The sequence below is a fragment of the Bos indicus genome, chromosome 6, assembly GCF_029378745.1.
Source record: "Bos indicus isolate NIAB-ARS_2022 breed Sahiwal x Tharparkar chromosome 6, NIAB-ARS_B.indTharparkar_mat_pri_1.0, whole genome shotgun sequence".
NCBI classification, from domain to species: domain Eukaryota; kingdom Metazoa; phylum Chordata; class Mammalia; order Artiodactyla; family Bovidae; genus Bos; species Bos indicus.
In genome coordinates this window covers 36,764,315-36,787,371 of record NC_091765.1, presented here as the reverse complement: position 1 = coordinate 36,787,371, position 23,057 = coordinate 36,764,315, and the positions used below count along the sequence as shown (strand labels likewise).

At 41.3% G+C, this 23,057-nt stretch overlaps 1 protein-coding gene across 4 annotated transcripts in view; it reads left to right on the top strand.

Moving 5' to 3' along the window:
- Window positions 1-4,163, top strand: part of HERC3 (HECT and RLD domain containing E3 ubiquitin protein ligase 3) — a 198,292-nt gene extending 194,129 nt beyond the window's left edge. For all 4 annotated transcript variants that reach the window (XM_070790897.1, XM_019962470.2, XM_070790896.1 and 1 more), the window contains exon 26: window positions 2,548-4,163. In XM_070790897.1, the coding sequence (XP_070646998.1) occupies window positions 2,548-2,756 (209 nt within the window). In that variant the 3' untranslated portion in view covers window positions 2,757-4,163. The remainder of the gene's footprint in view (window positions 1-2,547) is intronic.
- The last annotated feature ends 18,894 nt before the right edge of the window (window positions 4,164-23,057 follow it).

The window sequence follows — 23,057 nt, the reverse complement described above, 5'->3', positions numbered from 1 at the left end:
ACACACATACTAAATAAGTTAAAGTGTACAATTCAGTGGTTTTGTATACTCACAGTTGTGAAACTATCAATTTTGGAACATGTGCGTCATGTTCTAAAACGATGAGAAGAAAGTGTACTCATTAGCAATCATTCCCAATTTTCTCCGAGCTTCCCAGCCCTTACTAATCTGCTGTCTCTGTGGATTCCCCTGTGCCGGACATTTCATATAAATGAAATCATACAATAAATGGTCCTTTGTGACTGGCTGGATGACATTTGAGAATGGTAATACATTCAGAAAGGAGAATTAAGTCTAGTTTACATGAACAAATTGAGCCTCTTAAAAATAGTAGAAATCTTTGTGTCATTCTATAATCAGGGTCATAAATTAGCCAGTGAATAGTATAAAATTTAAAAACAGAATTTGAAAGGCAGTCTCTTTTGCTTTATAAGAATAAGCATATATTAGTGTTAATGCAAGATTTACCCCCAGATTCTACTGCTCACAGGGAGTAAAGATGAGAGGAAGTAGAGATCTTACAGAAGAATTCTTTAAAAAATACCCGCTTCCCCTCTGCCCAGTTACATGGGCTCTTGAGAAACAGTGGCATATGAGTCAGGTGACAGGATAGATTTGCCAGTGGAGCCTGTAAGGCTGGGACAAGAGCTGTGACAATCAGGAAGCGCCTGCTCTTGGGCTGGGGGTTTCCTTTAAATAAGACATTTTTCTGTTCAGAGACCTTTAGACTTTCATAAATCTATTATTAGACTCTATAGTCTTAATAACATTAGAGTTTATTAGACTATATTTGTTGTCTTTATTAGACTCTATAGATTTGGCAAGAATGTTTATATATGTTTTTGTATATCACAGCCTCAGGTAGTGGCAGGTTATTTGAAAGTGCTCCTTAACTAATGATATCATTGTAGATTTTCTAGCAGTTCCACAAAGAAGGTTATCCAGTGCTGGAAAACTGGGAAAGCAGAAGGGCTGGTCTCTTTTTCCTGAGTCACAGTGTGTCGCAGGAGTGAAATGTCTCATATACTGCCGGCGTCAGATCTCCTGGTTTAAGGGAAAGGCAAGCACACAGATCCCAAATGGAAATTCACCAGCAAAGGGGGTAGCAGCAGAAACTTGAGGGGAGAGGAGACCCTGAGGCCACGTAGACTATCATCTTCTTCCTGGCTTCCCTGAGGTCAGCTCTTTTCCTCTGGCAGCAATCCTCTTCCTCTCTGATTTTGTGAAGGCTGATAACATTTATGAGAACACATATTTGAGGGAGGCCATCCCTTACAGGGAAGGATGATTTTAAAAAAATTTTTATTGGAATATTATCACTTTACAAGGGTATATTAGTTTCTGCTGTACAACAAAGTGAACCAGCTATATATGTATACATATATCCCCTCCCTCTTGTACCTCCCTCCCACCCCTCTGGGTCATCGCACTGAGCTGAGCGCCCTGTGCTGTACAGCAGGCTCCCGCTAGCTATCTATTTTACACACGGTAAATGTGTCAATCCTAATCTCCCAGTTAGTCCCACCTTCCCCCCGCCTTACCCCATAGCCACATGCCCATTCTCTGCATCTCTGTCCCTGCCTTGGAATTAAGTTCGTCTCTACCATTTTTCTAGGTACCACATATGTGCGTTAATATATGATATTTGTTTCTCTTTCTGACATGCTTCACTCTGTATGACAGACTAGGTCCGAGGTCATTTTTTATGTGAGGGCATTTTTGAGCATTTTTTCACGTGGTGCTTTCTTTGTGTCAATATATAATTAGGGTCTGAAATTAGCCAATGAAAAGTATAGACTTCTAAGTCCATATGAAACCAAAAAAACAGAATTTGAAAGTCAATCTCCTGCTCTGTAAGAGTGAGCATATTTAATATTAATATAAAGTGAAAGTGAAGTCGCTGAGTCGTGTCCAGCTCTTAGCGACCCCATGGACTGCAGCCTACCAGGCTCCTCCGTCCATGGGATTTTCCAGGCAAGAGGACTGGAGTGGGGTGCCATTGCCTTCTCCGAAGAGTCAGCGTTACCAAAGGAAAAAAACACATTGCGGTCCCAATCCGAGTAACCGTTAACCTCAGAGATGTTCTTGAAGCTAGAGCTCCATCTAGCTTCCGAACTTCAGCGAGGCTAGGCGCTTCCTGACTACCACCAATCCAAGTCTGGGACCTAAGCCACAGTACACAGTAACAGTATAGATCACAAGTCCCTTGAAAGTCTATGATCCAATAGATTAGGTTAGTACTTTTAATTCCCAAGGAGTTATGAAATGGTCAAAGAGACCGAAAAGTTTGACCAAGAAAGGTGAGTTCGGTCCACACGCTTTGCCCATTTTTGGTTGGTTCCCGAAGGAGACATTGGGTGCCTCTTGGCATTGGCAGGTCGGTATAAACCCCCGACAGGTTTCTGCCATAAGCCCTATGAGATCACACGTAAAAGTGGCTGCACTTCTCACACGAGCCACAGGGTGTCACTCCTTCCCTTCGGTACTTCCCAGGGCCACCGAAAGCACGTTTGCGTAGCTGGTAATTCCCCTTCTCTTTCTCCACAGTGTTCCTGACGGGCAGTGATCGCATTCCCATCTATGGCATGGCCAGCCTGCAGATCGTCATCCAGTCCACAGCCAGCGGAGAGGAGTACCTGCCTGTGGCCCACACTTGCTACAACCTTCTTGACCTCCCTAAGTACAGCAGCAAAGAGGTCCTGCGGGCACGGCTGACTCAGGCCCTGGACAACTACGAGGGGTTCAGTTTGGCCTGAGAACCCCAGCTTGCCCCAGAGTTCCCTTCCTTCCTCAACAGCCACAGTGAGGCCCATACAGAAAATCATAGGGAGTGAGTTCTATTTTTTTTACTTTATAGCAGGTTGGAACTTTTGAATCCCGAACCTGAACCAAACTCCCCAGTGTTCCTTGCACTTGTGACTGTGCTGCACTCTGCTGGATAAAATGGCAGTAGATTTTTAAACTATTTCCCAAATCTCTCTCTCAGCCCTGATCTTTCCTCCTAACACTTCCTTGTCCTTCTTCTGACTTCTCATTCCTCTGCAAGAATGATTGGACTGACCTGTCCTTTCTCTCCTGCACATGTAGAACGTCTCCTTTCTCTGCAGCCTTGGAAATGCTCCTGGCTTGTTGCAGCCCAACCCTCAGGACTAAGGAGGAAAGGACTACTTCAGAAATTCCCAAGCCCAACAAGCTGAGTCTGGGTCCATGACTTTGGCAGAACTCTTGAGAATTTATGGGAGCCTTTAACAAACATGCCTTGTTTTTTTTTTTTAAAGTCCTCGAGGGCCTAGCTGTCTTCCTGTGGCTCTGCCTGTTCCCGGCCCTCCTCAAAGCTGTGCAAAGCTGCTTAGCTTTGCAGCTGAGCCAAATTTTGTCTGGTCGCTTCGCCAGACCCTTCTGACAAAAAGATGAGGTAACAGGTTCCCACCCTCTTCCATCATTCTGCTTTTGGAGCAAGTCGCGTGAATTTTTTAAGGAGTATTTCCTCTTAGAAAAGTAAATTTCTTCTTAGAAAAACTAAATTTCTTGCCTCTTTCTATAACTATCACTTTCCATCTCTTCCACTTTGTCTTCCCTCCCCACCTGCTACTTTTCATCACATTCTGTTACCTAACTTAATGTTCCCTTCCTTTCCTTCTAGTAGATGCATGCAGTCTGTTTTAGTTTTTATTTGTATTTCAATTGCAAATATTTCTACTCAGATTCCCCCCCCCCCCCATTCCCTAATTGCTAAAGGATATTCTTTATTATGGGACTTTTGTTTATTGCATTTGAAATGTTTGTTTACAATGGGATTTTAGGGATTGTGTTTGAAGCAAATATATGTATTTAAAAAATCACAACATGCTGAACCTTCTTCATGAGATAAGAAAATTCTATATGAGCAAAGAATCCATGTCCGCCTAACTTTAAATTCCTAGTCACTAGAGAAAAGACTTATTTATATAAAGTAAAGTATTTATGAACCATGAGACAGCATCAAATCTCAATGAAGGACTGTAGATTTTTGCTTTTTGTTTTTAAAACTTATTCCAATTGGTAGTTTTTCAGTCTTTATAATACAAGATTTAAAAAAAGATATACAGTTATACGAAATGTTTATTTTCTATGTGTGTGCATATAGTTCAATATTATGCAATAAATTTGGTGTTTTAATGTAAGCCGAACTGTTTCTTCTTGTACTTGCAGAATGGGTAGCTTGCTTTCAGTAGAAGAATTAAGTCGTCTATCCACATAATCTGATAGAAGGTCAAATGTGGTTCCTGTCATAGAGGAGAGCTGGCTGCTGGGAAAATGAAGACAGGGCGGGGGTGGCCGACGGCATTCAGGATGGATGGGCGTTCTGAAGGTTATGATGGGTGAAAAGGCACTCTGCGTGGAGGAGAATGCCTTAGCAGGAGCTTGAATATGAGGGCATGTTTAGGAAAGGGCCAGGAACAACCTGAAGGGCGCATCAGAGGAAATAGAATAGTGGTAAATAAGACTGGGGAGAAAGAAGCTAACTTTGGCACCGAGGGACCAGGCAAAGCCTTGGACCTTGAAAATGTTCAGAACCTTGGGGGTAGGGAGGGGAGGAGTCATGTGACTTGACCCTGGTTTTAAAGAAATGTGAATGGGGGGTACATGTGGGAGAATGGAGTGGGAAGGACAGAGTGGAAAGACAGCAACTGAGAGCAGCGGGGGTGTGGACAGGAGCGATGGGCGTCCTGGGAAGAGGAGAAATTAAAGGTGAGTGTAAGACTTATTAATCTAATGGCTGATGCTAATTAGCCCACTTAGAGAAATGTTTTTTTGCTGTGTATAAGTTTTAAAAACAATTACCATGTATTGTTTTACTAGGCTTATAGACAATTTAAAAGTGGTAGAGAACAATAGCTTTCAACAGACATTTAATAGCATACATAAGTGCTCAATTTAAGGGACAGAAAAGTCTGTTACATTTAATTTTGAATGGAGATAGCCAAGTTATTTTAAATTTGGGGGCCTCAGAATTTTCATTTTCCATGAAATAAGGAGACTGGACCAGATAATTTCTAAGGTCCCTTTGAGCTCTAAAATTGCATTACCAAGAGCAGTGCCTGCACAGAGATGCTCAGTAAATTCTAAATATTTGTTGCATGAACGAAATTCTGTGCTGCTTTTCTAAAAACTATTTTTTTTTTCTGGCATGTTTTCCTCTTTTCCCCTTTATCAAGTATTGCTTTAGAACTCTTTAGGTAGTCATTTCTAGATATACCCACCTACCTACCTTTTCTGAAAACACAGGAAGCTTCTTCACTGTTTTCAGAAATGTACCAATTTAATGAAAAAAAATCTCATTAAAACAAGGCAACTTTTGGTAGGTGGGATTCAATGACAGTGTAACAAGGCAATTTAGCCAATTCTGATAATTCTGTCTCCATGTGAAGCCTTTTTTGATGACTAGAATGGTTCTCTATTAATTATCCTAGAGAGCCAACCAACTACAGGCTGCAAGCTAAAATGGGTTCTACATTTTAAAAGGGTTGGGACGAAAAGGATATGTAATAGCAATTACTGGCCTACAAATCCTACCATATACCTGGCCCTTTATAGAAAAAGATTTGCCCCACCCTTTTGAGAGGAGACTTGGAGGAACCATAATAAAACTGTGGATAACTTACTAAAGTCTTAGGAGGAACTTGGTCATAGTTGATATTGAATAGAGAGAACAAGTGTCTGGGACTTTCTGCCACCGGTGTAAGAAAATCAAGCTTTGTCTAAGATTAACCCCAAAAATATGCACCCAGGTTTTTACTGTAATAAAAACTATCGTGAATTGGTTGTGTGCCAGACCCTGCAGCAAGCATTATCTATGCACTATTCAGTTTAAATGCCACCACTGCCCTCCGGCAAGTATCTTAACCTCTCTGTATCTCATTTTCTTCCTATTTAAAATGGGAATAAAAATAATACCTTTCTCATGGAGTTATAATGAGAATTAAATGAATGAATTAATGGGAAGTACAAAGAACAGTGCCTAGCACATAACCAGCTCTCAGTAAGTATAATTATCATTCTAATTTCACATGAGAAAATGAAAGCTTAGAGAAAATAACTTTCTGTTAAACTGGTAGGATGTGGACTTGTGATCTGTATTATGCCCAGCTGTTAAAGGTGGGAAGCAAAATTTAACTAGAGATAGATAGCTAGAGATACAATGATGTGGCAGGTAACTTTCCTGAGCATTTATCTGCAGAGATACCCTGTGCTTTGTTTTACTGCCACTGTGTAGTTCAGTAAAGTCACTTCTATGATCATAGGATTAAAATACTGATAGGGTGTGCCGTTCCTATGTCATCTGCAGCGGGTCCCACTGGAGCTGGTGTCTGTTGGCACGAGTGGTCAGCCTAGGATTTAACTTCTCCCAGACCATAGGAATGATGGTCAAATAGTAGATTCCAAGTTGGTAAACATGCAGAGGTACTAGGAGAGTGGTGTGCCTGGTGAGGACACTGAGCTTTCTGCCCATTCCCACGTACCTTGCTCTGTGTATCTCTTCTGACTGTTTCTGAGGTGCAGGACTGGAGGCGATGCCACCAAAGTGCAGTGCAGGATCCCCAGTCACCATTTTCCACAGAAATCAACATGTAGCTGTCTATCCATGAACATAAACAGCTCTGGAGTCCACTTAAACTTCAGCGATGCAGTCGAACATCAAACCTGAGAATAACCCCACAGAAAAGGGAAGACAGCTTCATTCTTTCTGCATCATCCCATCCCCAAAGCCAGCAGTGCTCGGCACCAAGAGGGAGCTTCTAGCTAGAAAGAGGAAAGGGGGCATGGAGTGAGTGACCAGCTTCCCCAGCCTTTTGGGTCACCTTATGAAGGTTCCACTTTAGTTTCACGTTACTCAGAGACTGGCAAAGCCAAGATACTGAGAGGTGTGGCTAGGAACAAGAGAGAAAAGCAGGGGCTCCCAGAAGCAGGCACATGGCAGGAGCGACTGGAGTTCCTAGCCACCTGCTCCACAGATATTCCAGCAGCTTTCACCACTGAAGAAACCGAGAGACAGCACAGCCACCAGGGACTCCACAGGCATTTGCACTCACTGATGTCAGCCACCTGAGTCCCTACCTATTTTCTCCCCAGCCTGCCCCAGTCTGGCCCCTGCTAGAGCCCAAGGACCTCACCAGCAGCAGGTCCAGGCTGCTGTGTGAGTGCAGGACAGCAGGCTAGATGCCCCATCACTGTGTGTGTGCTTGGGGCTGAATCCTCCCGCTGTGCACTTGTCCATGCCAGCTTGATTCCTGTCACTGGAGGCACCTCCCTTGCCGTATACACACCCAGGGAAGACTGTGCAGCCATGGGAGAACATGCAGACATCCAGGGACCCTTGCAGCTGCCAGGGTGCTCACAGTGGGCCCTGGCCCCCAATACTAGGTGCGTGTCTACAACTGGCCCCTGCCACTACACAGGCGTCTGTAGCTGACCCCCGCAGCTGTGTGTACACACCACTGGTTCCACGCACCACAACTGGTCCTGCTCCTTGGACCTAGGGGTGCTGCTAAGGACCCCAACAGCCATTGCAGCCTTTGGGGACTCCCTGCAGCATTCATCAAGGACCACTCAGTTGATGCTATAGATGTCGGCAACCTGAACCAAAGGGATCACCACCGTGACCCCGCCCCGCTCCTGGACCCACTGCCATCACATAACCTTGTTACCCTGCACCCCTGACCTGGGGTCACAGTGTGCTGTGCTCTCCCCCAACCCTTCCAGGTGTGAAAGTCTTCACGTACCAGAGTCAATCCATAATGTCTGCAAGAGGAGGTGACTGCTTCGTCAAAGGCACAAGACACCTAGGAGAGACTACAGGGATCACAGAGAATCAGGGAAATATGTGTCCACCAAAGAAATCTAGTAAATTTCAAATAACCAGCCCTAAAGAAATGGAGACCCAGGAAATTCTTGATAAAGAATTTAAAATAGTTATCTAAAGATGCTTGGAGAGCTATAAGAGAGCAAATAATTGAATAGTATCTGTAAAATAGTATAAGAACAAGATGTACATAAAGAAATAGAAAATCTGAAAAAGAAAATTTTGGAGCTGAAGGATACAATGACTGAATTGAGAAATTCAACAGAGACCTTCAACATCAGACTTGAACAAGATGAAGAATCAATGAGACAGATGAAATTATCTAATCAGAGAAGCAGAAAGAAAAAAGAATGAAAAGGATGGAAGAACACTTACAGGACTTAGAGGACACCAGTAAGAGAAACAATGTATGAAGGAGAAGACATGGAGAAAGAGGTAGAAAAATCACTTAAAGAAACAATGGCTGAGAATTCCTCAAACCTGGGAGAAATTTGGACTTCCAAGTTCTTGAAACTACTAGGTTATGCCAAAATTTCAATCTTAAAATGATCTTCCCAAGATACATTAAAAATTGTCTAAAATAAGAAATAGAGGATTTTAGAGCAGCAAGAGAAAAAAAAGTCTCATAAAAGGGAACCCCCATTAGGAAATCAGAAGATTTCTCAGTAGAGACCTTACAAGCCAGAAGAGAAGAGGATAATATATTCAGGTACTGAAGAAGAAAAACTGCCAACCAAGAATACTTTACCTATGAAAACTTTTCCTTCAGAAATGAAGGTGAGATACTTTGCCTAACACACCACCACTAGACTTTACTTATAGAAAATGCTGAAAGGAATTTTTCAAGCTGAAATGAAGGATGCCAATTAGTAACCTGAAAACATATAAAAATACACAAAATACTGGTCAAGAGAAGAATATAGTTAGATTCAGAATAATATGGTGGTGTGTTACTTAATGCTAGTATAAAAGCTACATGACAAAAGTATTTTTAAAAAGTTACAGCTATAATAATTTGTTAATGAATATATATGTAAATTTTGACATAAAATCATAGGGAAAGTAAAAGGGTTTTGCACTCCATCAGATTATCAGCCTAAGTTGCTTTATGTAAGCCTCATGGGAATAACAAAGCAAAAGCCTACAGTAGATTCATAAAGAGAAGGCAATAAAGCATTGTTGTTGTTAATCACTCAGCCATGTCCAACTCTTTGCGACCCCGTGAACCATAGTCCACCAAGCTCCTCTGTGCATGGAATTTCCAGGCAAGAATACTGGAGTGGGTTACCACTTCCTCCTCCAGGGCATCTTCTTGACCGTCTCCTGCATTGCAGGAGGATTCTTTACCATCTGAGCCACTGGGGAAGCCCAGATTAAAGCATATCACTGTGGAAAGTCATCTCACATCTCACAAAGGTATGTAGCAATAGATGAAGAAAGTAACAAATGACCTCAAAACAGCCAGAAAACAAAAAGATGGCATTAGTCTTTACCTCTCAATAACTTCTTTAAATATGAATCTTTGAATTCTCAAATAAAAACAGAGAGTGGCTGATGGGATTAAAAAAAAAGACTCAACTGTATGCTGCCTACAAGAGACTCACTTCAGCTTTAAGGACACACACAGGCTTAAAGTGAAGGTGTGGGAAAAGATACTCATGCAAGTGAAAACCACAAGAGAGCAGGGATTGCTATATTAACAAAGATCTGAAGGGAGAAATAGACAAAATACAGTAATAGTTGAGGACTTCAGTGTTCCACTTTTAACAAAAGATAGATCTAGACAGAAAACCAAAGAAACACTTGTTTTTTTTTTGAACTATACTTCAGATCCAATTAATCAAACAGATATAGAACATTCCATCCAACAGACTGAATACACATTATTCTTAAATGCACACAGAACATTCTCCACAACAGGTCACATAAGAGGTCTTATGACCTCTTGGCAAACAAGTCGTGGCAAATTTAAGATCGAAATCATATCTTTCCCAACCACAATGGTATGAAACTAGAAATCAATAACAAGAAGAAAGCTGAAATTTTCACAAACAAGTGGAAATCAAACAACATAGTCCTAAACAAACAATTGGGTCACAGAAGAAAACAAAAAGAAAATTAAAAACTCACCTTGAATGTAACACAAATTAAAACACAACATACCAAAAACTATGAGATGCAGCAAGAGCAGTTTTAAGAAAAGTTTGTAGCAATAAATGTCTGCATTAAAAAGAAAGATGCAGCCTAACTTTATCCCTTAAGGAACTAGAAGAAGAAGAAACTAAGCCCACATTTAGCAGAAGGAAGGGGGTAACATAAATAAATGAAAGAGAGACCAGAAAAAGTACAGAAATGATCAATGAAATTAAAAGCTGGTTTTTTGAAAGGTAGAATTGACAAACTTTCAGCTAGATTAAGAAAAAGAAGACTCAAATAGATAATATTATAAATTAAAAAGAGGAAACGTTACAGTGGATACCACAGAAATACAAAGGATCCTAAGAGACTATTAGGAACAATCACATACCTACAAATTGGATAATCTAAAAGAAATGGATAAACGCTTAGAAACAGGACATTATAGAACTCTGAGAAAAACACAGGCAGAACACTCTTCAACATAAATTAGAGCAAGATCCTTTTTTTGACCTACCTTCTAGAGTCATGAAAACAAAAACAAAAATAAATGGGATCTAATTCAACTTTTAAAAGCATTTACACAGAAAAGGAAACCATAAAAAAAAAAACCAGACAATCCTCAGGATGGAGAAAATATTTGCAAATGAAGCAACTGACAAAAGATTAATCCTTGAAATATACAAACAACGTATACAGCTCAATATTAAGAAAAAACAAAACGGGCAGAACATCTAAACAGACATTTCTTCAAAGAAGACATAACAGGTGGCCAAGAAGCACATGAAAAGATGCTCAACATCACTATTCAGTTCAGTTCAGTTCAGTCGCTCAGTCGTGTCCGACTCTTTGCGACCCCATGAATCACAGCACGCCAGGCCTCCATGTCCATCACCAACTCCCGGAGTTCACTCAGACTCACGTCCATCAAGTCAGCGATGCCATCCTGCCATCTCATCCTCTGTCGTCCCCTTCTCCTCCTGCCCCCAATCCCTCCCAGCATCAGAGTCTTTTCCAATGAGTCAACTCTTCACATGAGGTGGCCAAAGTACTGGAGTTTCAGCTTTAGCATCATTCCTTCCAAACGCAAATCAAAGCTACAATGAGGTATCACCTCACACTGGTCAGAATGGGCATCATCAAAAAATCCACAAACAATAAATGCTAGAGAGGGTGTGGAGAAAAGGGAGCCCTCCCACCCAGTTGGTGGGAATGTAAATTGGCACAGCCACTATTGAGAACAGTATGGAGGTTTCTTAAAAATAGAACTACCATATGACCCAGCAATCCCACTCCTAAGCATATACCAGGAGGAAACCATAATTCTAAAAGATGCATGCACTTTGTTCATTGCAGAGCTATTTACAATAGCCAGGATGTGGATGCCATCTACCTGTTCATCAGCAGAGGAATGGATAAAGAAGATATGGTACATATATACAATGGAATATTACGCAGCTAAAAAAGAAATAATTACATTTGCAGCAACATGGATGGACCTACAGACTGTCATACCAAGTGACGTAAGTCATACAGAGAAAGACAAGCATCATGTGATACTGCTTGTATGTGGAATCTTTAAAAAAGGGTATGAATGAGCCTTTTTACAAAACAGAATTAGAGTCACAGATGTAGAAAACAAACTTACAGTTGCTAGGGGATAAGGGGCAAGAAATGGACAAATTGGGAGACTGGGATTGACAGACTATTATGTATAAAATAGATATAAGGCCTACCAGACAGCACAGGAAACTCTACACAATACTCTATATAAATGGTCTATATGGGGACTAGATCTAAAAAAGAGTGGTGATATGTGTTTATATATAACTTCTTCACTTTGCTGTACATTAGAAACTAAAACATTTCAAATCAACTATATGCCAATTAAAAAAAAAACAGATGTAGAAGTCAGAAGTATTAAAAACAAATCACTTGTGAAGAAGGAAATGGCAACCTACTCCAGTATTCTTGCCTGGAAAAGTCCAGGGACAGAGGAGCGTGGTGGGCTGCAGTCCATGGGGTTACATGACTGAGTATGCATGCCTGAGGAGGGGGAAGGGAGATGGGTTGGTAGCAATAAACTGGTAGAACTAAAAAAAAAAAAAAAAATCACCTGAATCATTTAGAGAAAATCTGTCCATAAGCAAGCAGATGATATAATTTATAAGAATAGCTAAGTTCTTTCAAACTTGTTTTTCTCATAACCTTGCTGCTACTGCTGCTAAGTCGCTTCAGTCGTGTCTGCCCACCAGGCTCCCCCGTCCCTGGGATTCTCCAGGCAAGAACACTGGAGTGGGCTGCCATTTCCTTCTCCAATCCATGAAAGTGAAAAGTGAAAGTGAAGTCGCTCAGTTGTGTCCAATTCCTAGCAACCCCATGGACTGCAGCCTACCAGGCTCCTCCATCCATGGGATTTGCCAGGCAAGAGTACTGGAGTGGGGTGCCATTGCCTTCTCCATCTCATAACCTTACTTATGTAAAAAGTATGTTTACAAAATCGTGCTCCCCAATAAAGCTCAGGATTTGTGTGAAAAAAAAACTTCAAATGTCCATCAGTTAAAAAACAAAAAAACACTTAGAAACATACAAACTAACAAGACTGAATCATGAAAATAAAATAGAAGATCAAAACAAATGAACTATGAGAAATGAGATTGAATCAATAATCGAAAACCTCCCAGTAAGAAAAGCCATAGACCAGATTGCTCTTGTAAATTCAGGGCTTCCCTGGTGGCGCAGATGATAAAGAATCCCCCTGCAATATAGGACACCTGGGTTCTATTCCTGGGTTGGAAAGATACCCTGGAGGAGGGCATGGCAAGCCACTCCAGTATTCTTGTCTGGAGAATCCCTGTGGACAGAGGAGCCTGACAGACTACAGCCCATGGGGTCGCAAAGAGTTGGATACAACTTGAGCAACTAAGCACGTTCTACCAAACATTTAAAGAAGAATTAATGCCAGTCCTTTTCACATTGTTCCAAAAGATGAAAGTGGAAGGAAGACTCCAAAACTCATTTTATGGGGCTAGCATAACATGGTACCAAAGCCAGAAAAGGACACTGTAAGGAAGAAAACTATAGGCTTATATCCCTGACAAATAAAAATGCAAAAATTCTTAACACAAAATATTTGCAAATGATAAGGGATTCAGTTCAGTTCAGTAGCTCAGTCATGTCCGACTCTTTGTGACCCCATAGACTCCAGCATGCCAGGCTTCCCTGTCCATCACCAACTCCCGGAGTTCACTCAAACTCATGTCCATTGGGTCGGTGATGCCATCCAAACATCTCATCCTCTGTCATCCCCTTCTCCTGCCTTCAATCTTACCCAGCATCAGGGTCTTTTCCAATGAGTCAATTCTTCGCATCAGGTTGCCAAAGTATTGAAGTTTCAGCATCAGCATCAGTCTTTCCAATGAATATTCAGGACTGATTTCCTTTAGGATGGACTGGTTGGATCTTCTTCCCGTCCAAGGGATTCTCAAGAATCTTATCCAACACCACAGTTCAAAAGCATCAATTCTTTGGCGCTCAGCCTTCTTTATAGTCCAACTCTCACATCCATACATGACTACTGGAAAAACCATAGCTTTGACTAGACGGACCTTTGTTGGCAAAGTAATGTCTCTGCTTTTTAATATGCTGTCTAGGTTGGTCATAGCTTTTCTTCCAAGGAGCATCTTTTAATTTCATGGCTGCATCACCATCTGCAGTGATTTTGGAGCCCCCAAAAGTAAAGTCACTGTTTCCATTGTTTCCCCATCTATTTGCCATAAAGTGATGGGACCAGATGCCATGATCTTTGTTTTCTTAATGTTGAGTTTCAAGCCAACTTTTTCACTCTCCCCTTTCACTCATCAAGAGGCTTTTTAATTCTTCTTCACTTTCTGCCATAAGGGTGGTATCATCTGCATATCTGAGGTTATTGATACTGCTCCCAGCAATCTTGATTCCAGCTTATGCTTCATCCAGTCCAGCATTTCTCATGATGTACTCTGCATATAAGTTAAATAAGCAGGATGACAATATACAGCCTTGATGTATTCCTTCCCCGATTTGGAACCAGTCTGTTGTTCCATGTCCAGTTCTAACTGTTGCTTCCTGACCTGCATATAGATTTCTCAGGAAGCAGGTCAGGTGGTCTGGTCTGGTATTCCCATCTCTTGAAGAATTTTCCACAGTTTGTGGTGGTCCACACAGTCAAAGGCTTTGGCATAGTCAATAAAGCAGAAGTAGATGTTTTTCTGGAACTCTCTTGCTTTTTTGATGATCCAGTGGATGTTGGCAATTTGATCTCTGGTTCCTCTGCCTTTTCTAAAACCAGCTTGAATATATGGAAGTTCATGGTTCATGTACTGTTGAAGCCTGGCTTGGAGAATTTTGAGCATTACTTTGCTAGTGTGTGAGATAAGTGCAATTGTGCAGTAGTTTGAGCATTCTTTGGCATTGCCTTTCTTTGGGATTGGAATGAAAACTGACCTTTTCCAGTCCTGTGGCCACTTCTGAGTTTTCCAAATTTGCTGGTATATTGAGTGCAGCACTTTCACAGTGTCATCTTTCAGGATTTGGAATAGCTCAACTGGAATTCCATCACTTCCACTAGCTTTGTTCGTAGTGATGCTTCCTAAGGCCCACTTGACTTTGCATTCCAGGATGTCTGGCTCTAGGTGAGTGATCACACCATCATGGTTATCTGGGTCTTGATGATCTTTTTTGTATAGTTCTTCTGTGTATTCTTGCCACTTCTTCTTAATATCTTCTGCTTCTGTTAGGTCCATACCATTTCTTTCCTTTGTTGTGCCCATTTTTGTATGAAATGTTCCCTTGGTATCTCTAATTTTCTTGAAGAGATCTCTAGTTTTTCCCATGCTATTGTTTTCCTCTATTTATTTGCACTGATCGTTAAGGAGGGCTTTCTTATCTCTCCTTGCTGTTCTTTGGAACTTTGCATTCAAATGGGTATATCTTTCCTTTTCTCCTTTGCCTTTATCTTCTCTTCTTTTCACAGCTATTTGTAAGGTCTCCTCAGACAACCATTTTGTCTTTTTGCATTTCTTTTCTTTGGGATGGTTTTGATCACTGTCTCCTGTACATTGTCACGAACCTCCATCCATAGTTCTTCATGCACTGTCTATCTGATCTGATTCCTTCTATCTATTCGTCACTTCTACTGTATAATCGTAAGGGATTTGATTTAGGTCATACCTGAATGGTCTAGTGGTTTCCCTACTTTCTTTAGTTAAAGTCTGAATTTGGCAATAAGGAGTTCATGATCTGAGCCACGGCCAGCTCCCAGTCTTGTTTTTGCTGACTGTATAGAGCTTCTCCAACTTTGGCTGCAAAGAATATAATCAATCTGATTTTGATATTGACCATCTGGTGATGTCCATGTGTAGAGTCTTCTCTTGTGTTGTTGAAAGAGGGTATTTGCTATGACCAGTGCATTGTCGTGGCAAAACTCTGTTAGGCTTTGCCCTTCTTCATTCTGTACTCCAAGGCCAAATCTGCCTGTTACTCCAAGTATCGCTTGACTTCCTACTTTTGCATTCCAGTCCCCTATAATGAAAAGCACATCTTTTTTGGGTGTTAGTCCTAGAAGGTCTTGTAGGTCTTCATAGAACTGTTCTTCAGCATTACTGGTTGGGTCATAGACTAGTATTACTGTGATATTGAATGGTTTGCCTTGGAAACTAACAGAGGTCATTATGTCACTTTTGAGATTGCATCCAAGTACTGCAGTTTGGACTCTTTTGTTGACTATGATGGCTACTACATTTCTTCTAAGGGATTCTTGCCCACAGTAGTAGATATAATGGTCATCTGAGTTAAATTCACCATTCCAGTTCATTTTTGTTCTCTGATTCCTAAAATGTCAATGTTCACTCTTGTCATCTCCTATTTGATCACTTCCAATTTGTCTTGATTCATGGACCTTACATTCCAGGTTCCACGCAATATTGCTCTTTACAGCATCAGACTTTACTTCAATCACCAGTCACATCCACAACTGGGTGTTGTTTTTGCTTTGGCTCCAGAACTTACACAGGACTGGGAAACAGACTCTTGAAGGGCACAAACAAAACTTTGTGCATATCAGGACCCAGGAGAAAGGAGCAGTGACTTCACAAGAGACTGACCCAGACTTGCCTGTGAGTGTCTAGGAGTGTCCAGGTGTGGGTTGGCCGTGGCCTCCTTCAGGGCCGGGGGCACTGAGTGCAGCAGTGTGTGCATGGGACCTGTTGAAAGAGGTCGCCATTATCTTCATTATCTCCACCATAGGTTGGCCTCAGGTTAAACAACAGGAGGGAACACAGCCCCACCATCAACAGAAAATTGGATTAAAGGTTTACTGAGCATGGCTTCGCCCAACAGAATAAGAACCAGTTCCCCCCTCAGTCAGTCTCTCCCATCAGGAAGCTTCCAAAAGCCTCTTATCCTTCTCCATCAGAGGGCAGAGATAATGAAAACCACAATCACAGAAAACTAACCAATCTGATCACATGACCACAGGCTTGTCTAACTCAATGAAACTGTGAGCCATGCTGTGTAGGGCCACCCAAGATGGACGGGTCATAGTGGAGAGTTATGACGAAACGTGGTCCACTGGAGAAGGGAATGGAAAACCACTTCAGTATTCTTGCCTTGAGAACTCCATGAACAGTATGAAAAGGCAAAAAGAAAGGACACTGAAAGATGAACTCCCCATATTGGCAGGTGCTCATATGCTACTGAGATCAGTAGAGGGGGAGGAGATCAGTGGAGAAATAACTCCAGAAGGATGAAGGGACAGAGCCAAGGCATGGAAATAACCTAAATGTTCACTGACACAGGAATATATAAAGATGTGGTACGTATATACAGTGGAATATTACTCAGCTGTTAGGAAGAATGAAATAATGACATTTGCAGCAATGTGGAAGGACCTAGTAGAGAGTGTCATACTGAGGGAAGTAAGTCAGAAGAAATACTGTATGACATCTCTTCTATGTGGACTCTTAAAGAAATGATACAAATGAACTTACAAAACAGAGACTCAAGGTCTTAGAAGATGAACTTATGGTTGCTGGGGGGAAGGGATAGTTAGGGAGTTTGGAAAGGTCATGTACACACTGCTATATTCAAAGTGGATAACCAGTAAGGACTGCTGTATAGCAAATGGAACTCTGCTCAATGTTACGTGCCAGCCTGGATGCGGGTGGGGGTGGGGGCGGGGGTTGAGGGCGAATGGATACATGTATTTGCATGGCTGAGTCCCTTTGCTGTTCACCACAACATTGTTAACATTGCTAATAAAAAATTTAAAGTTTGAAAAACCGAAAAACTAAGATAGCAGGAGAAAAAAAGAAAAGAAATCAGGTGTGTTTCTATATACTAACAATGAAATATCTGAAAAAGGATAAAAGAAAACAATCCCCTTCATCATAACATCAAAAACAATAAAATATTTAGGAATAAACTTAACCAAGGAGGTGAAAGATATGTACGCTGTGAGATACACGACTTTGACAAAAAAAGAATATGACAAAGAAATGGAAAGCTATCCTATGTTCATGATTCAGAAGAGTTAATATTGTTAAAAATATCCATATAACCCCAAGCCATCTATAGAGTCAATGTGATCCCTCCCAAAGTCCCAATGGCATTTTTCATAGAAATAGAAAAAAAAAATCCTAAAATTTGTATGGAACCAAAAAAGATCCCAAATAGTCAAAGCTATCATGAGGAAAAAAGAATACACTGGAGGGATCACACTTCTTGTTTTAAATACTATTACAGCTAATAACTATTTCAAGCTATCCTACAAATCTACAGTAATTAACAGCATCATAGTGGCATAAAAAAGGATAAACCTTCAATATATGGTTAATTAATATTTGACAGGGAGCCAAGAATATTCAGTGAGGAAAGACTAGCCTCTTTAACAAAAGGTGTTGGTAGCACTGGATGGCCGAATGCATAATGAAATTGAACCCCTACCTTATATTATTCACAAAAATTAATAAAGACTTAAACACAACCCCTGAAACTAAAACTCCTCAAAGAAAACACAGAGAAAAGGCTTCTTGACATTGGTTTTTGTGATGATTTTGAGATATAACACCAAATTCGTGGCAACAAAAACTTGATAATTGTGATTATATCAAACTAAACAGCTTCTTCCCAGCAAAAGAAACAACAAATAAAAATGCAAACTATGGAATGGGAGAAAATATCTGCAATCATATATCTGATGAGTTAGTGTCCAAAATACATAAAGAACTCATCTGACTCAATAGTAAAAGTAACCAAATAATCTGACTTAAAAAACAGGCAGAACTCAATAAATACATTTTCAAATAAGACATACAAATGGCCAACAGGTGCATGAAGAGGTACTCAACACTGCAAAACATTAGGGAAATGCAAATCAAAACCACAAGGAGATATTCATCTCAGGCTTTTTAAAGTGGCTGTTATCCAAAAGACTAGAGACAAGTGTTGGTGAGGATGTGGAAAAAAGAGAAGCCTTGAACACTGTTGGTGGGAATGTAAATTGGTATAGCCACTATGGAAAACATTATGAAGGTTCCTTAAAAAATGAAAAATAGAACTATCGTGTGATTCAGCAATCCCACTTGGGGGTACATACCCACAGTGTAATATAACCAGGATCTTGAAAAGATATCTGCACTCTTGTGTTCACTGCAGTGTTAGTCACAACAGCCAAGACATGGAAACAATGGGTCTGTCAATGGATGAATGGAGAAATTGTGGTGTATGTAACAGTGGAGTATTATTATAAGAAAAGAAAATCTTGCTGTTTGTAACAACATGGATGGACCTTGAAAGTATTATGCTAGGTGAATTAAGTCAGAGAAAGACCAAATCTCACTTATATGTAGAATCTAAAAAGCCTAACCCATAGGAACAGAATAGAAAGGTGCTGGAGAGTGGGGCAAAAGGGGACTTGTTGGTCAAACTTCCAGTTATAAGATGAATACGTTCTGGGAATCTAATGAACAGCATAGTGGTTATAGTTTATAATAGTGTACTATATACTTGCATGTTGCTAAGACAGTAGATCTTGAATGTTCTAACTGCAAAGAAGAATGATAGTTATGTGACATGATGGAGGTGTTAGCTAATGCTATTATGATGGTGGTTGTTTTACAATAAACTAGCTCTTCAAATCCACCTGTTGTACACCTTAAACTTATACAATGTCAATCATATCTCAATAAAACTGGAAAAAATAAAGGAAAAAATAGCCAAATCATAGTTGACCAGGTGATGGAGAGAAAAGTGGAATGGAGGAGGACACACAACAGAATATCAAAACAAATTTGAGGTACAACCCAATGAATAGAATATTTTGTGTTAGGGTCAAGCGTATAAGAGAAAGCAAATAAGGCTGACATGCAGGATTTTATCATTTCCTCTCAAAAAGAAATGTCAGTGTTTGCTGTCTCCGGTTTTCTTTGGCTCTTAAAAATGAAGCCAAGGAGATTTTAAATCAGGTGGAACACATGTATACCTGTGGCGGATTCATTTTGATATTTGGCAAAACTAATACAATTATGTAAAGTTTAAAAATAAAATAAAATTAAAAAAAAAAGAAAAAAAATAAACCAGGTGTCTAGAATATCTAAGGACATGATGCCCATGTTGCCTTTGTACTACTTGGTTTGAGTTATGAGTCTTCTGGTTTGTGAATGTCTTCATTTTTAAGAGATGCCTTTCTGCAGCACTGGTAGGAGCCATTGGCAGGCTCCACCTGCAGACTTGCCTTGCGGAACAGTATCTCACAAAGCTGAGGAGGAGCTTGTGGTAAGGAAGACAGCAGGTCCTCATGTCTTCAGAAAAGATGAAAACTCTCCTGTGGGTGATATAAGGGAACTCTCCAGTTAGATGTGACATAGATGCTACCAGCACGCCTTTACAACCCAGGTCAAGAGAGACTGCTCAACCTCACTTGTGGAGCAAGAAAGCAGGATATGCAACAGAACAAGAGTTGGAGGAGGCGTCTACCCACTGTGAGAAGATTCTTTGCATCTGTATTAATAACAGTCTCTCCCACGGATTAGCTGATCCAGGCTTTGGCGCTTTATTTCCTTATAAAAGTAATGGAGTGTGTACCCCTGAGTTATGTGTGGCATGGAGAAAATTAGTTCAGACGTCAGCTTTTTTTTTTTCCTTCCAAGAGTGGCCAGATGCTTGGCAGGATGCACAATCACACAATCTTCAGATCTTTTAAAAGCTGATTTTCCTGGGCCTAATCCTAGGGCAGCTGGATACAATCTCTAGGAATTATTGATTCGGCTCCCGTTGACATTGAACTTCTGAGAAATTAAATAAGATCTAAAACACACACACTTCTCAGATAAAGGCAAACACTAAAGCAGACTAAGAAACAACCCCAGTCCCTATGGTGTCATAAGAGGCCAGAGCTCTTGAGAACGAAGGTCAACAGCAAGTGCCAACTAGGTACTGGCCTGTGGTCCCAGAGAAACCAGTCTTCCACTGCTAAAGGCTTCTTGTTGTTAAAAACCAGTCTCTTGACCCTTTTGTGCCTGGGTACTCTCGTGCTCAGTCTGGTATAGCAGGCTTAAGGGCTCTCAAGTTCAAGTCTGGCAGTCTGTTCAGAGAGGAGACCTGGAGTTTCTAAATTTGAGTTAATGGGGGGGAGGGCTTCATTCAGTGAGAGTGGAAGGTCATTTGAACCACAGCTTGCTGTTGCTGGCCTGAGCTGGGGTACCTCCACTCCCCTGACCCCTAGCCTTCCACCCCGGGGCTGATGAAGGAATGGAAGACGACCCCAGGCCCTCTCCTAGTCTCAGCCTTGCTCACAGGCTTGGTGAAACTCATGTTGGTTAGGAGCTTGCCAAAATCGGAGCAACTCTCCTCCCTGGGGTATGCTTCGTTTTTAGTTGTTTAAAAATACACCCTGAGACAGAAATTTCAGGACACCAGCTGACCTAGAAATTATTTCCAAGGTTATTCTGTCCCTTTCCTGCGCCGGACACAGGCACTGTCATCTAATTCTTTTGACATGTCTGAGCAGATAGGGGCCTCCCACAGTGGTGCCTTCGGGACAAGCAGACCTAGAGAGGCTGGCTGCCCTGCTTTGAGAGGGAAGGGGTTTAGCAAGCAAAAGTCTCTTGGAGAAAGCTGCATGCAGGTTTTGATGTAAATTGCTTGAGAAGAGTCAGAATTTTACTTTCCCTGCCGAGAGAATGGGTCAGTGCTCACATAAAATCTTGCTCACTGGTTAGTACTGACTTGTGCTTAAAGTGCTAGACGTGTGCCTCTGTTGCTGACTACATGCAAACATGGCACCTGAGGGTGAAGAGGAGGGTGGTAGTGGGGGGAAAATACAATTCCTTTTTTGTAGTGATTCAAAATGTCTGTTTGGCCCACAAAGAATCTTTGTCTTAATGCTGATGATAATAGCCCACCACCACCATTTACCCAAGATTTACTGTAGTAATTCTTTCATGTTCATCCAAGTAAATTCCCATAATAACCTCAATAAGGAGGTACTACAGTTATTCCCATTTTCTTTTACGGTAAAGAAACAGAGAAAGGGAGGGTAAGGAAGGTGCCCAAGTTGCAGAGCTGGGCCATCTGTCTGCAGTCTGGACCTTACGCGTCAGACGGCATCTGGTCTCCACTGGGACTGTTGTGTGCCGCCTCTGTCAACTCAGGATTTTGAATTGATCGGAGCTGCTCATTCCTGCAAACACCCAGGATGTCGTCTGCATCCTCTACTTAATGTGCAGTCTTTGGCTCAGTAGCATTGCAGCACCTGGAGGCTTGTCAGAAAAGTGAAGATTGCCAGCTCCCGCAGGGCTACTGTACTAAAGACCCCTGACCAATTTGAGAAGCCCTGCCCTCTGCTACCAGAGAGAAACATACCCTTCACTCTCTTCCTGTGTTCCCCCCGCCCCCTTCCTCTAATCTTGTCCAGGAATTTTAAGTTCTTTGAAAGTAAAATAATCAAGGACCTACTATATAGCACATTGCATATCTTGTAATAAACTGTAATGGAAAAGAATCTGAAAAAGTGTGTGTCATATATAGATACAAAACTGAATCATTTCGCTGTACACTTGAAACACTGTAAACCAACTATACTTCAGTAAAATAATAGTTACAGAAAGATAACAATATCTCAGAATATCTTACCCAAGAAATACTCTGCTACAGAACCAGAAGCATGACAAGGATTTCTCAGCATCTTTAAATTGCTTTTGAGAAATTAAGGATTCAAACGTGGAAGAGTATGAGTTTCAGAATTCACAGGAACAAGTAATAGATGCACACAAAGGCCCAGCTGAGAAACATAAGTCCTTAGGTCTTGGACTCGGTTCTCGCTGTGTTTTGCACTGGGCCACGTTCTCCGGAAGATGCTGAACTGTAGGATCCATCCTGTGGTACAAGCCTTGTTGATGGAGAGGAAAAGTGAGAAGCAAGTTGTCAACAAGCCCAGTTCCTGCCAAATCCCAATTGTCGGCCAGGCAGCCAGCATTCTAAAAACACGTTTGGGAATTTTGACTTTTGGCTTTTACTGAATATGAAACTCAGCTGTGTCTTTATAGCCTTGATAAGCTGACCCAGCTTAGGGATAACCCTGATATATTTGTCTTGCAAAATTCAGAATCCATTTCTAGAGGAGGTAATGAGGCCATTGAGAGGCCTGATAAGGACTGTCCCTCTCCCCTAGCCTACGCCTGTTGGTTCCTGTTCTGAAATTCCCATTCAGGTTGCCCATAGTGCTACAAATGGACAGGATCAGGAGCGAAAACATTTCCAGAGGAGTCAGGCAAGGCAGAGTGGAGGACCTTCGGTTTTCTAACAGGCTGCAGAAGCTGGTATACTTGGACTGGCATCACTTTCTGGGCCCTCACAGGGTCCTCGTCAAAATAGGATTTAAGAAAATGGATGGTTGCTATATGCTGCCTGCCACATGGGTTTCAAAAAGTGCATTACTCAGGGTGAGGTTTAATTGAGGCAGAATGCCATGCCAGTGCACCATCAGCAGCACTGCACCTTTCGTGCTCCGGAGTCAGACAGATCTCAGTTCAAATCCTGGCGT